The sequence below is a fragment of the Condylostylus longicornis genome, unplaced genomic scaffold (assembly GCF_029603195.1).
Source record: "Condylostylus longicornis isolate FDR11 unplaced genomic scaffold, ASM2960319v2 ptg000018l, whole genome shotgun sequence".
NCBI lineage: Eukaryota > Metazoa > Arthropoda > Insecta > Diptera > Dolichopodidae > Condylostylus > Condylostylus longicornis.
Genome location: NW_026577987.1, coordinates 12402979 through 12419677, shown reverse-complemented (window position 1 = coordinate 12419677; position 16699 = coordinate 12402979). Strand labels below are relative to the sequence as shown.

Sequence of the window (16699 nt, the reverse complement as noted above, 5' to 3'; positions counted from 1 at the left end):
TTTTAACCTTTTTTAAAATCATCATACAATCTTAATTAGTAGTTTTAAAGACGCTTTTCTGTTGTCTTAAGATTTTTCTTTTAATATTTTTTTTTCTTTATTAAATTCATACTGTGTAAAAAAGAATTTTTATTCAAACGCAAAGTAAGGAAATTTAGAGTCTGCAATAGTGCGAGACTTTAAAGTAAATTTTTGTTGTAATTTTTATTTTTGATTTGAAATTACTATGTGTGTATAAATGTTCATATGTGTATGTAGAGAGTGAAATAAAAGTAAAATAAATAATAATAAGAGCCTACTGAATTTTCATATTTTTTTTTTGCTTATTTTTTTTTTTTTATTTTTAACCTATAACTAACCTTTTTAACTATAATATAACTAAGTACAATGAAAATAACATACGATACAACGAGTACCTACAACAAGGAAAAATTATAACAAAGTTATAAACGTGTATAAAAAGGGTGCTGATATTTTAATCGGTTCACATTCATTTGTTTTATTTATTTTTGTTATTCTGTTCAGCTTCGTTTATTTATAACATTTCCTACAAATTTCTACAACATTGCAATTCATATGCATTTAAAAACGCAAGGCACCTATATATATGTATATGTATGTACATTTGTATATATATATATTTTATGATGGGGGTAATAAAAATTAAAAACACTAGAAAATTAAATCCTAAAATAACAAAGATCTTATACATAGAATGAAAGTACCATAAAATGAAAAAAAAAGAGTTAAAAAAAACAAAAAATAACAAGAGAAGAAAAAAAAAGGAGTAACTTTTCATGATATTTAGTGAATATTTATAACTGACTTCTTGAGTTTTACATTAATTATCAGGTACAACATTAATACATGAAATAAAAACAAGTGATTCTGGAATAATAATAAGCATATAAAAATAATAAAAAAAAAAAAAAAGAAAAAAAAAAGGTTACTTACAATTTTTTTCTTTTTGTGTATTTTATTATCGTCCTTGTTCTTTCTACATACGTACATACAGATATAGACATTTACATAAAACACAGTGAAATCTCGATAATTTTATTACATTCACAATTATTTTAATTAAATTATTAAATTTATTTACAATTGACTTTAAATTTAATAAATATTAAATGGAACTGATAATCTTAACTAATAAGTTTAAACAATTGGCAATTCCAAATTAAAAAATCTTGACACAACATTAAAGTAGGTTTTTAATTTTATTACAATTCTTTGAATCCTAAATTCTCAATATGTATGTATTTTCTTTTAATTGAGTAATTAGACATAGACATGGTTATTGAGTAATTAGACATAGATTATAGTAAATTGCTTAAACAAAAACGAAACGGAAAAACAAAACGGAAACACTTTTTCCAATATTCAATACAAAAAGCTTTTCGTGTTTCGTTCTTTTAAAAATTCTAAATTGAATTCACTTCATTTTTGTTTAACATTTCTTTATTCGGGTTCTAAAGAAATTGACAAGACTTTAGTGATTTTTACCTCAGAAAAAGCATGAAAACCTTTCTTGATTAACTTGATGCATACGGTTTGAGGCTCTTAGAGAATATCGAGTTCAAGACTAAAAATTTTTTTAATAAAATTTTTATTCCTCGACTCGTTCTTACGTCATCCATCTGTTCTGCAGCTGTACAAAAAGATTTCCATAAGTTATTCTTATAAGAAATAATAATGAACATAAACAACTGCAAGTTATAACGGTAATTAGTAAAGTCAGTTTTCATATTTTCCTCTTTTAATTGTAAAAATAATGCGAAAGATATTACAATCTAAGAAACATTAATGTTTTGTGAAAAATAAGCTCATTCACTATAAATGGTAGTCCATTCAGATATTCAAAACAAGAAAGTTTTCAAAAATAATTATTTTTGTATTCTTTTAGTATTTTTATTTCAGTAAATTCGTAATGTAAGTATAGATCTACAGTTCCATAGAAATTTGCTAGAAAACCAATTAAAATATATATTTTCATAATTTGACGACCTTACATATGGAATTCAAGAAGAAAATACTTAAGCGTTGAAGTAAATTTAAGCTGATTTTTTTTTTCTTAAATTTTTAAAAATATTTTTAAATTAATTTTATTTGAATAGGTCAATTAAATATGATTTTACTGTTATTTTTGGTATATACTCGTAATTATTTTTACTTAAAGTGTAATATAACTCGTTTGTTTTACTTTTTTGGCGCCCTTAAAAGTTAAAACTTATAAAAAGAACCGGAGGGATATTTCATAAAAATCTCCTAAATAAAATTTTATATATACTTACTTACAAATGTATGTAAAAAAGTTTGTATAGCAATCCATACTCTATAAAAATGCTTGTATATCATTCGAAAATATTTATTCTACCTACTTATGCTCTTTAAATAATGTATATATACCTAAGTAAATTCATATATATAGATTTTTAATGTTATAATCCAACTTCAACAAAAATATATTTTCTTAGATACATCATGAGACTATGGGAGTATATATATATACTCTATATATAGACAATTTTTTTTTTACTTAAAAAATGTTATACGTATACCTATTTTTGTATTAAACAAAACAAAAATGCCTTTTGGCAGTTTTATAAGATCAACTCCTTCTATAGTTCAGAATTATACAGATCAGGTACCAAAAAACAAAAATAAAAATTTTTTTCCTTAAAAATCAAAAATTAAAATAATTTTTTTTTTATTAGAGTCGGTTTTGACTTTATTTAGAAATTTGATTATTAATAAAAAAAAAAATTTTTTTTTATATTTTTAATAAAAGCTTTAATAAAAAAATTTCCAAGAACGTGAAAATAAAAACTAAAATTGTAAAAAGAAAAAAAAACTGGGTGTTTTGAGATCAAAAATAAAATCACAATTTTACTCATAAATTTTTTATATTGCCCCTTTAACTAGAAATAACCAAAAATTCTGACTTGATTTCTTGATCTTTTTAAATAAAAATTATTAAAAGTTACTAATGAAAATTATGAACGAAATTATTAAGAAAAAAGAAAAATACATTAAATTTAAAATTCTTAATATAAAAACGCGTTAATTTTAAGGATTTTTTAATTAATTATGAAATTATAATATAAAAAAGAAGATATTGTAGTTTTTTCTCAAAGTTTCTCAAAATTTTTGGAGTTCTTCCCAATTAACTTCCAATCTTTGTGAAAGAAAGTGGTGATTAATGGGAGATCTATTAAATTTTCAAAGCCAAAATACAGATTTTTTAGAAAATGAATGAAAATCTTGTTAAATTTTTAAAATATCATAAAGTTTCTCACTTAAGTCTTTTGTTTGGTTGTACAAATTTTAATTTTTCAAATAATTACTTATTATGATGCAACTACCATGTATGACTAAAATTAAGTTTAAAAAAAATTAATTACCTTTATATTTTATTTTTTAAATTTAATTCGTGCCCTCTTTTTGTCAGAAGTTTTTAAACATATTATGTAGCTCCTACAGAGGAGAAAGCTCCTACAGAAGAGGAAGCACTTACCGCAAATTACATTCCCAAAATGAAAATCGGCTGATCTGCATATTTGGTGGAAACAAATATTTAATAAAATGAAATTTACTTATACTTGTACAAAATGAGCTACTGCTTGCCGCTAATTGCACGATGAAACTTTTTATATTTTTGGAATTGTGAAATCAGATTTAATTACTTATAACTTAAATATTTTTACTTTGAATTTATTATTGAATTTCCGACAAAATCTAGATAATTATTGTACTCGTATAAAAATTATCAATGTCCAGATTTAGAATTTTGTCGGATTTACCAGAAATTTTACTATTTTCTGTGATTTACGTGTTTTAATTGAGTATCAAATGTATTTCTATTTTATTTAAAATTGCATGCACAATACATAATTAACATTTAAATTTTTTTCGATAAATTCCCGACTTTGCTTTGCTACTTTTTATACGTTTACAACTTTTTATATTTAGTTATTTTGCCTTTTTAATTTAGTAATAGAACAAGTATCGAAAATATAAATTTTATTAAATAATTTTTATATTTTAAACTAGTGCTTCCTTATTTCATATTTCAAATTTCATATTTTAATCGAGAACCTCTCCATTCATCAATTTATTAATAACTTTATATTTCAAAATACAGTTTGAAAACAGTTTTGCTACAATGTACATGAATATTAAATGAAAATCAATAAGATGAAAATATTGAGATATTTTTGATGAAATTTATTTTACCGTCAAAAAAAAAAAAAAATGATACCAAAAACATAATAAAAAAACAAAAAAATATACAATATGGGCGTTTCTGCATATAAAATTAAAAGTATGATAAACCTTTCAGATTTGTAGGTCAATTCAAGGTCAACTTCGTCATACTTTAATTTTTCGTTTTTCCTCTTTTTTGAAGTTGGAGCAGCAAGAGGAAAAAAAAAGTGCGTGCGTGCTTTTGTCTTTCAATAAAATACTTTCAAAATTTCTGGTTTCAATCAAAATTACAATTTCTGATTATTTTTCTTCCATATTTTTGCATTGTTTTTTTTCAATATTTTAATTTTAATAACTATTTGTAAGTATGTATGTATATAAGGTATATTATATTTTTTTTATATTTCAACTTAATTTTCGAAGATTTTTTTTTTTTTACTTTACTTTAAAATTTTGTTTTGATTCCATTTTCTACCCGCTTAAAACTAAGCAAATTAACAAAAGTAGAAACCTAGTATGATTTGAAATCTAAGTTTTAGGTGAAATAAAAAAAAAGTAAAATAAGGAATACAAAATGATAGAACTGATTATTATCACTTAAGGGGTGTAACGGACTAGAATTGTTTAAAAAAAAAGAAAAGATCGGTTTGCTTCTTTGAATTTAGAACGGAAATTCAAATGCCGCTCAGTTTTTTTTTTGTTTTATAATATTTTTCATTAATGTAATAAATCTTTCATGTGTATCTTACCTTTCCTTTTTTTCTTTCTAAATTAACTGCTTTATTATACGAAATTTCTTTTAATGAAGGTAAAAAAAAAAAAAATATGAAACATACTCTTTTTTTTTTTGTCTTTTCTCAACTAATTTTTTTTGGTTTCAAAGTCCTACGGTTTGAATTATTTCCGGAATTAATATTAGAAATATTATACCTACATGTACGTGTGTACATATATAGATATACATATATGAAAATAAATCATAAAATCTTCAATGAATTTTATCCCTTAATATTTTTGTGATAATTTCTAAATGCAAGTTTTAAGAAATAATTTTTTTTTATTAATGAAATAATAAAAAAAATGGTACAAAATAAAGTTAACTGAAGGCCAATTTTTAGCAAATTTTTCTATTACTATAATTGATAAAGTTAATGTCGTTAAGTGATTGGGATTTTTTAAAATAAAAATTGTTAAACAAAATTTAAATTCAGTCAGAGAAGATGTACAAAAAAAAATTTTAAAAATTTTAAATTAAAAATAATTATTATTGATTAACAATTAATTCAAAAACCTTAATAATTCCAAAATTTTTCTCTGACATAAGCTAAGATCTTAAATCAAATGTGGAGCTTTAAATTAACAACTAAATTGCAAATAAGAATTGTCAAATATATATTATAACTATATAAATTTGGTATATGTGCAATGACATGATCTAATTTCTTACTATTTAAATATTTATGTACTTATTATAGTTATTCAACAAGAATTAAAATTTTTGTGTTATTTTACATTCATAAAAATTTACAATTTAATTTTATTAAGAAAAAGAATAAAATATCATAAAAAAATTTCAAATTTTTTGTTATTTCGTGAATTTAATTTGCAATTTTTATTTCTTTAACACTTTAATATTTAAAACTTGTCATATTGGATTGGATTTATGTGTACATAAATGTATATTTAATTTTCGCTTAGAATTCATTAAATCAAAAGTTTGTTTGAATTTAAGGGCAATGCTAGTAATAAAGTATTCAAAAATAAAGATACCAGTAAAGATAAGTGCTGAAATTAAATTTCTAAATTCAAATTAATACCTGACTTTTTCTACATATTAGAACTGAAATTTTGTTATAAATCAGTAGTGAAGAAATTTAATAACTTCCGATAAGAATAGAAGAGTAGAGACAAATTTTAACCCTTTATTACTCTTGTATTGTATGTTTGTTGCTATAATATCAAATTATTTTTGACTCTTTGATTAAAGTTTTTTAGTAATTTATTATTCAAATTTATTTAGTCATTGAAATTTAGCGTATCAGAATATTTCCAAAAAAAATCTTTAACTACTTTTCAATTTCTATTAATTTTTATCAAATTAAAAAAAAAAACGAAATTTTTATTTCATTCAATCTTCAAGATTCTGTCCTTTATTTTACGAACTTTGACATAAATTCTTGTACTTGTACTTAGAAAAAACTTTAATTAATGCAATAGTTTCTAAAAAAATTTTTAAGATTAATACCCGTACAAACGTATATTCGAAGTGTATGCTAAATTTGCCTTACAGTTACTGATAGCTGTCTTACAATTTGAAAAGTTATTTGGCTATATCTTAAAAACTGTTCAACTTATAGTACTGAAATTTTGCAAAATAAAATATGATAAAATGGCAGCTATATTCATTAAAAGTTATTAAGAGCATTTGTGATAGTTGCCATACAACTCCCAAATGTTATTTCGCATTATTTCTCAAATTAATGAAGCTATAATATAGAAATTTCGTGAAAACAACTATATTGTTAGGGCTGTTATGTGTGATAAAAATCATTGAAATTTTTAGACTCCTTGTGGTAGCTGCCATATAACTTCAAGCAATAGTTTGGCCATATTTTAGAAACTCTCACATATATTAAAATCTTAGAAAATCGTACAGTACTGAAATTTTGTATAAATTTATATGGTAATACGGCAACTTAAAGTCTAAGTCTGCCCATAATCAGCTATGGCAGCTATGACTCGCAGATAGGATATCAGATTCGTAAGAGTATCACAGAGTTGACACAATCAACCCTATTACAAATCTCTATCTTTGCCAAATCATCAAACTTAAATTTTTTTTTTTGCATTAAAAATTTAATGAAATAATTTTGAAGAGAAAAATGAATTATCTTAGTTCCTAAATCTACCATTTTATTCATATTTATTATTGTATACATACATACATTCATACATACATACATTTATATTGAATATCCTTCCTTTTTTTCCATTTCTTCATTATTGTCATTTTATATCATATTTTTTTTTTATATACACCTGTTTCGGAAAACAATTAAAACGTTTCGTTTTCCATTTCCACAAAGAAAAAGAGAAAAAAACAACAACATCATCTTTCATTTTCACGATTTACTCATCATATAAAATTTTTAATGTGTAATTTTTTTTCTTTTTATTCTATATATAACTGCATGAATACAAACATTCATACAATTTTATATTAATGTACTTTCATATTACACAATTATATATATATATATATATACGAAAATATAAAATTTTATATACGTAAGTCTTTTATGAATTAAGCCATTTGCACATAATGACTCTTGAATCAGAAAAGATAAGGACACTTTTAAATAAATGTGATTTCAATAAACATAGAGAGAGAGAGAGATAGACACAATATACAAACATAACACATAACATAGAGAATTTATGAAAAAGAAAGAAAAAAAAAATGTGTTTGTGTGTATATTTGCTGTTTTCCATCGGATTCTCTTTTATTTATCCATTAACATTCTTGTAAGATGTTAACTTATTCGTTTTCTGTTTTTTTTTGTTATTATTGTTTTCCTTCAAGTCTTTTATATACTTTGTATATCCTAAAAAGCGAAATTGTATTTAGGTAGGTACTCACATATTCTCGGCAGAACAACCTTACTATACATATATAGACAAGTTTGTGTATCAACCATCCTCATAATCTGATATTAAATTCATCTTTTTTTTTTCTTTTCATTTTATCCTTTCAAAATTCCATATACATTCATACTTAATATTGTTATGTGTTTTATTTTTTTTTTGTTATTCTTATTTTTCTTTCCGTTTTCTCCTATATTTTCTATCCGAATATGTTGGTATATAAACAGTCAAATGCCTCTATATCACGTCGTTCAAGATAATTTTTTTTGTTTGTATGTATGTAATGTTGTATGTAATTTATATAAAGTATGAATATTTTTTTTTAATTCATTTTTAATTTTTATTTTTTTTTTTTAACTCTTAATATAAACACGAATTTCTATATGTGTATATAAATATGTATTTATGTCCCATTTTAAGTGTTAAAATTCAATTAAATGTTATAAATCAATTTGTCTACTATTGAGAGCATAATAAGCATTTGTATGTATGTATATATGTGTATATACATATAATATATATTATTGTTTGATTTATGTAAGTTTTTTGTTCAAGAGTGACATAAAATGTGGTGAATATACACTATTAACTTTTTTGTTTTGCTATTTTTATTTTGTACACAACATCGTCCAATCGACGGGACATTTTATTCGGAACGAAATTAGAAAGTGTAAATTATTGATATAGTACAATAATATATTTAAGATAAACTTGTGTTAGAGTGAAAATTAATACAAATTGAAAATAAAGATATTAAAGAAAATATATCGTCGCCTTAAATCGAAATCATTCCAAGTCCATTTTTGTAAAAAAAATTTGTAATATTTTTTTTTATTAGATTTTTGGTATTAATTTTGCTGCTGATGAGAAAAAATATACTCTGTCATAGTTTTTTTTTTCATTCTATTTGAAATTGTTCAGTTCAAATTTCAAAAATTTTTAATACAAAACAATTCTTATTCATAATTTTTCTGTAAAAACTCCAAATTAAATATTCAATAAACATTTATTTATAACATTTTACCCAAATTTAAATTTCTTCAAACAAACAAATTTAAAAAAAAAAACACTGAAGCGCTTTTTTTAACAATTTTCAAAATTTGACTTGGGATGGATTTGATCTGAGACGACGATGTGTACCAAAGTAAATAGTACAATTTTTTCTTTACAAAACAAAACCAATGAAACTTTAATGTCAGCATGATATCAATAGTAATTACGAGCACATTTACCAAAAACTATCCAATTGTGTAGTAGGAATCTTTGGTGGTGTTAAAATGCAATTGAAATTTAAAAATAAATTGAAAGAAAATTAGACATTTTAAAAAGTTTTATAAATAAATTTTTATGTTGTGAATTTTCAGACAAAATTTTCAACTCTTATTCTATTGTTTTTCATTATTTAGTAAAATTTAAATGGTTTTAGATTAGCATAGGTGAAAAAAAAATTATACAAAAAATTAAAAATTTACTTTTAAATTTTCAAAGTTCAATGAATTCACATTCAAGTGAAATTGATTTCGATTTAATCGTCTATATTTTTCAAAATTTATTAAATCATGTGATTATTTTTTAATAATTTGTTTATTTTAAGAATTAATCCTAAAGATAGGAAGTTAAAATTTCATGACGAAAATAAAAATTTCATTAAGAAGTAAAAACAGTCAAATTTCATTAAGAAGTAAAAGTACATATGTATGTATGAATATTAATCGATAACAATTAATCCTCAATTCTTATGTTAAATTATAACAATTGCGGTCTTACGAACTAGTCTTAACTCTCTTATTTTACTACTTTTGTCGGCAATCAAATCATACCACGTCAAATTGTGATGAACTTGGATGCTGTTAAAACAAAAATTAAATACACATTAGAATATATATATATATATATATGTACAGGTATGTAAGTATACATATATATAATTAAATGTCTTTTTTACTGCTTTGAAAATATAGAAATTGTGTTGCATTCATTGTATTTCTAGCATGTTTTTGCGTATTTTCTTAAAATTTTTGTTGAATAAAAAGGGCAACACGCAATAACAAAATAAAAATAATAAAAAAAAGGAAAAGGTATTTATGTATAGCCTTACAAAATATAACATAAATAATTTTTAATTTTTTTTTTATTTTTACTTATTTATTTGTGTTATTTTTCCTTTGAGCTCATTTTTTGATGTCTTTCCTTCATTCTTGTTTTTTCTTTTTGGTTTTTTTTTTTTATTTTTTTTTTTTAACTCATTCCGTCACAAGGAAATGAAGTAGTTTTATAATATTTTGAATTTTATTGAATTAATTTAAAAGAATTTCAACCGCTACTGAAGAATTCTTTTTGTCTTTTTCCTTATTTTTTACATTTCGCAAAAATATGTCGGTTGCACTAGCATTTCGTTGTAATTTTAATGAAAATGGAATTTTTGACTCGGTTTTCCTTTTTAAACAAAAAAAAAAAAAATATTTGCCTCTTTATTTTTTTTAATCCTGAATTTTAAAAATTTTATTTGTTTTATTTTTTACAAAAGTTTTTTTGTATATTTGTATATACATACATACATACATACGTTTTACTTTTATATTAATGCAGTGTAAATTTCAATTTAAATTCACATAAAAGTGCATGATGTGCTCATACATACGTACAATTTCTATAAAAAAAAAAAGTAAAAATGTGTCAGTGGCAATTTAAAAATATTTTTTATTTTTCTTTTTGCTTTTACAAAATGTGTCTTAAAAGCCTTGATGTTTACTTTTGATAGGTTTCGAAAATATTTAAAAGAATTGATGAGTTCTTGTCTATTACTTTTTTTTTGTCATTTTTTACTATTTTTTCAATTTTTTGTTTTTGTGGTTTAATTTCATTATTACTTGAAAATTTACTTAAAATTTTTGAAATTTATATTTGCAAAACTTATTTGAGTTGTAAGACCTTAAATACGTGATGGAAAACTACACAATTTTTAATTCAAAAGATTATATAAAAGAACGCGCATATATTTTACGATACGTGCTCAACAATTACGTAGTATAAATATAAGTAATAATAAGTAATATCGATTATTTACTACTTATAAAGGACAGATCAACGAAATTGAAGAGATGATGTCATGTATTTGCACATATATGTAATGGTTAACCATTAACACATATTTCGAAAATTGTTACATAAAACTTCTATTAATTGCTTAATCATGGTACGTACATTCACTGTACACGTTTGTAATTGATTGTAATAAGTAATGATGTGGCAATGAAGTTTTTTTTTTCTTTTATTATTTATTTTATAATTTTTTTTTAATATTTTGAAAAATTCAAATTTTATTTTATGAAATAATTTTAAATTAAAAATATTTTTCTAGAAAATTATAGTAAAACTTTAAAAATCGGTACAAAATTTGATCGAAAGTCATAAAGTTTATGACATTAATGTTATGTCATTTTATAACAATCAACAGACCAGAAAATTATTACCGGAAATTTACCATTTTTTTTTTTTCTTAAATAGTAATTGGTTGTCAGAGAAAATAAAAAATGCGAAATACAAAAAAAAAAAAAGCATCAAGATTTAATTTTTAATTTCATACCAAAGTTTATTATTTATTTGAAAATTTATAACCATTTATTATAATTGAGATTTTCATGAACGCATATTACTGCAAAAACCTTACGCTATGGACATGCAAAATAAATTTTGGCGATTCTACTTATATAAAAATAAAACATTTCATATGAAGTAAGTCCGCTATACTCTTAAAAATTTCACTATATTGCTGATAATTTAGCAATGCTTATTAAAAATTTCGATTTGCAACATTTGGTTAAAAATTAAAAATTTAGAATATTAGAAAAAATATTTAATTATTAAAGTCGCAGTTATGTTAAAAATGACGTTTCCTTTATCATTAAAATGATGGCAAGAATAAAATAGAATCAGTATCTATTAATATGAAATTTAGATATCCGTTCTCTGACAATTTTGATTATACCTCTGTAACTCAATTGGTAGAATGTTCGCCTAAGTCATTGGTTCAATAAGAATAATATTTTTAATTTTTCTTCCTTGAATTGTACATATGGAATTTTTTATGTAAAGAAATAGAAATCTATTGATTTAAACAAATTGATTTAGAATGCAGAAATATTTATCAAACTGATATAGAAATCTCCGAATAGAAACTTAAAAAAAAAAATATACCTGTTCTGACTTCCTTCAAACCTGTTCTGAAGCACATATATGGGGAAAAAAATGCATGAACTTTTTTTAAAATTAATTTAATTAATAATATTTTCTATAGCAAACACTACTTCTGTTCTATTGAGTGTAAAATAATTTTATCACTTAAGGCACCTTAATAGATATAGCTTTGTGAATATCTAAGAGACGTAAATAGTGGATTTGTTTTAAGAAAATTATGATCTTTTACTTTATAACAACAATCCTTTTCTAGTTTATAAACGATATTTTCAGATCATGTTTATAAAATTATCTTTAAGATTAATTTATGCCCTATTTATTGTGCTTCCTTTTGTATTACAAAAATATACATATAAATTGCAAGAATAAGTTTTTCACTTACAAACTTAGTTCTTACAAACTAACCCGTACAAACATATATTCGAAGGATATACTAAATTTGCCTTACCGTATGTAACGCTAAAAAATAATGGTCTGACATATAGGCTCAAGTGTATTGAAATTCCATACTAGCAAATATATTATTAGGGCCAATGTGTTTGATAAAATTCGTTAAAATTGCTTAGTTCTTTCTGATAGCAGCCATACAACTTTAATAGTAGTTTGGCCATATCTAATAATAGAGAAAATATTAAAAACACAGTACCGAAATTTTGCATAAATTAATATGGTTATACGACAACTTAAAGTCATAGTCTGTTCCATAATCAGCTAGGGCATATCTATTGGCACATAGGATAACAAATTCGTACGGGTATCATAGAGTTGACACGGTCAAATCTGTTTTTTTTTTCGTTTTCTTTTTTAATTCTCTGAAATTTACATTAAATATAAACTGATTTTATATTTGAAATATGTTTTATTTATTTTTAAAAATCTAAAACTTATTATACTTACATAATGCGTTTTTTTTTTAATTTCTGTGGAAAACACCTTTATCCGCTCAAATATTCTTTTTTATTGTTATTTATTTATCACCCATTTGAATAAGAACCAAATGTATGTGTGCATGTTTTTGCTTCAAAATATTTTTTAAAAAAAATATGGAACAGAAAACATAAGTTTCCTTTTGCGAAATTAGGATTAATTCAGTACAATAAGAGTAGTTTTTGTTTGAGTTTCTTGTCCTTTGTTAAATAGGTTTAAATTTATGGGTCGTTCCCTTAAATACTTATTCATTCTTTTATTCTATTATTGAATATGTTTGTGACTGAATTTTTTTTTGTAATAGATATCAGAATTATAAAATGTGAACTTTTTGTAATTAAACATCTAAATTTGATCCTTTTTTTTTATTTTGTGTTCATAAAGGTCGATCGCATTTCTATTATCCTTATTTTATATACAAAATCTAAAAAAAAATTCCTGTTAAAAAAGTGGGATAAGAGGAGAAAAATAGAGAAATTCCGCCCAGTTTTTTTTATATACCTAAATGTATAAATATTTTTGTGTACTTAACAGATTTGAATGCATAATATTTTTTAAAGTAGTCCAAACTTCAAGTATTTTTTTTTTCTTGATTTAAATTAAAAATAACAATTGAAAATTTATACTTCTTAGTTTGGAAAACAAGATTAAAAACTTTTTAGTTTTGAAGAATTTTTATTTATTCTTTGTGTGAAAAAATAACCTAAAACTTTTTCTCTTATTTTATGAAAATTTAAATAAAATTTACAGAACAGTAAAGCGTAAATACAAAAATTACGGAACAATTAATTGTGCAAGCTAAAAATTTCGTACCTAAGCATTTTATACAGTAATGCCTCGCATAAATTCACCTCGAAATAGAAAAATTTGGTATATGATGCAAGTTTCAAAAGTTTTTAATACTAACTCTTCACTCTCTAAATTATTTAAATCTCTTTGAGAGTAATTTTTTTTGTAAAAACCAAAAATTTGAATTTTCTAACATAAAAATTAGACATGAATCTTCTTTTAAGTCATTTCGCTTAAACTCGTGAATTTTCGGTCTTTAAACGACTTTAAGCGAGAGATTGCTATATTTTTAATTATAAATTATGTTTTACTTATAAAATAATTTGATCGTTATAACAAAGAAAAACACTTAATTTGTAATTTCTAAAAAATGCCTAATCAAATTCATAAATAAAGGTCATTTGATTTGAACATTGAAAAAAAAAAAACATTTAATTTTTCCATTTCAATTAATAATGACCTACTTAAAAATTATAGTTATACACAATATTTTTTAAATTATTATTTTCAAACTTAATTTTGAATATCCCTTATAATAGTAAATGTGTCGAAAAGCGGCAATAAATGTTCTAACAGTAAATTGTTGACAATATAATAAAACCGATTACAACTCAATTTCAAAATTAATTTAATTCAATTTCAATATAACAATAAAATTTTCTTTAATTCACTAAACATTCATAATTACAAAAATGATTTGTCAACCATGACATTAATATTTTCGTGTTTCCATTTTAAAGAGATCATTTGTACTTTCTTCATGCAACACAATTAACTATGTGAAGTACTTTTAAAAAATAAAAATATTTTGATAAGTTGGCTTGTAAAGTAACGTAGTGTAATAGAGTAAAAAAAAATAAATTCGTATTTCGACCGAAATCTGCTGTTGCATCAATCAATTTTTGCAAACTGTTAACAGTCCTGGGTTTCTAAAACTTATCATTTTACAGAAAATAATGCAGAGACACATGAAACGGAAGGCTGAAACTAATAATCACTCTTTTCTAATTTTGTTGTAAAAAAGAAACAAAATACTACAAAATAAAATTTTTTGTGTCTTTTTTAATCTAAAAATTTTAATTAACAATATTGATGGTTTAATAGAAGGCAGAATTATTTAAAATATTTTAACTTTTATTAATTTCTTAATGAACAGCTGAACATTTCCCATTTAGTTGGCTAATCTTTTGCTTGTTTTCACATATTTTTTTTTTTTGTATTTTTTTACTCCATATATGCTTGGTTGTATAATGAGTCCTTTTTTTCTGATCTGACAAACTGCTGAATATAATTAAAGAACGTACATTTGGTTAAATTTTTTAATTAACTCCATTTTTTTCAAATTCAATTCATCTATTCGAGAACAATAACAAAAAAAAAAAGGGATAAATCATATTTTCTAGTTTTTCGTTCATATTTACAACAAAAACGTTAATTGATTCGAATATTGAAATTCGAATACCCAAATTGGCCTTTTTTGTGCCGCACAAGAAAAATTTCTTCTTATGTATGGCAAATCTTCTTTTTGAGCAGTAGGTTTTTTGTGTGTTTTCATCAATATTTTTTAAAAAAATATCACACAACTAAATCTATTTAATTGCCGAGAAGCTCAATTTTACTAAATTATCGATTGTCAATTAGAATGTTATAATTTGTAATCATAGGATAAACGATGTTTTAGTTTTTTTTATTAAAATACCACAAATGTTTTGATCTAATATTAAAAACTAACTTATACATGTTTTTATTGTCATACAAATTTAACTTTCATATAAATTTTTTTAATTGATAAAATTACATACATATATGTGCTTATATACATACTCGCTATATACATTAGAATATACATATATAAAATTTTCGCCTCAAATAATCAAATATAATGTGTATAATAAAACTAATAATTTGTTTTTTTTTTTTTTTCTCTATTTACAGGTTTATAAATAATTTTTGTTTTTGTTAACTAATATACATAATTCAAAATGAAAGAAACAGATCCAAATCAAATTTCGCCTGAAATATGGGAAAGCTGGATATTAGAAGCTATTGCGAAAATTCGTAGTCAAAAACAGCGTCCCAGTATACAAAGAATATGTCAAGCAATTGGTAGTCATCATAAATTTCATGAAGATATTGTTGCTGAAAAATTAGAAGAAGCTGTTAATTCAGGTGCTGTTATTAAAGTTTATAATAAAGGTTTACATTCATATAAAGCGCCAATGGCAAAACGTTTACTTAAAGTTGAAGCGAATTCAAACTTATGTAAAATTGTTTCAAAAGCTGTTTATGATTTAGGTGAATGTGAAGGTTCAACAATTAAAAGTATTGAAAATTATGTTGAAAAATTTAATAATATTGAATTAGCACCGGATGCTGATTTAAAAACTGTAATATCAAATTCGTTAAAGAAAGCTGTTTTAGCTGGTTATTTAATAATAGGTGAGAATAAAACATATAAAAAGGGTGCAAAATCATTAACATCACCAAGGAAACCAGCTAAAAAGAAAGAAGATAATGATAATACATCTGATCCAGTTATCGATGATAAATTAATATGTTCACAATGCTCTGGTAATGCATCACGTAATCAAAATGGTGTTTCAGAACCATTAAGTTGTTGTAGTAGTTGCGGTATGGCAATTCATACAACATGTGCTAATATTGCTGGAAAATGTCAGTCTCAAGTATTATTGTATATGTTAACTGTTAAAGGTACCAAATGGTATTGTCATAAATGCAGAGACTGTGATGGATGCAAAAAAGATATTAACGAAAAAGGCCCTTGTTTATTAGGCTGTTGTTTTTGTGAAAAAAATTTTCATTTAACATGTGCTAATCCAGTGCCTGATAAAAAGCCAAAGTGCCCATGGAGGTATAATAATATTTTGTAGAGTTGTTTAAATAATTAATTTTATAACTTTAATGTATATTTTTA

The 16699-nt window shown here is 23.0% G+C and overlaps 1 protein-coding gene across 1 annotated transcript in view; it reads left to right on the top strand.

Annotated features, from left to right (window-relative positions):
* LOC129606493 (extracellular matrix-binding protein ebh) overlaps positions 1–16699 on the top strand; it is a 67432-nt gene that overhangs the window by 37593 nt on the left and 13140 nt on the right. Inside the window, exon 2 of the mRNA XM_055516834.1 lies at positions 15700–16636. Within this exon, the coding sequence (XP_055372809.1) occupies positions 15747–16636 (890 nt within the window). The 5' untranslated portion in view covers positions 15700–15746. The remainder of the gene's footprint in view (positions 1–15699; positions 16637–16699) is intronic.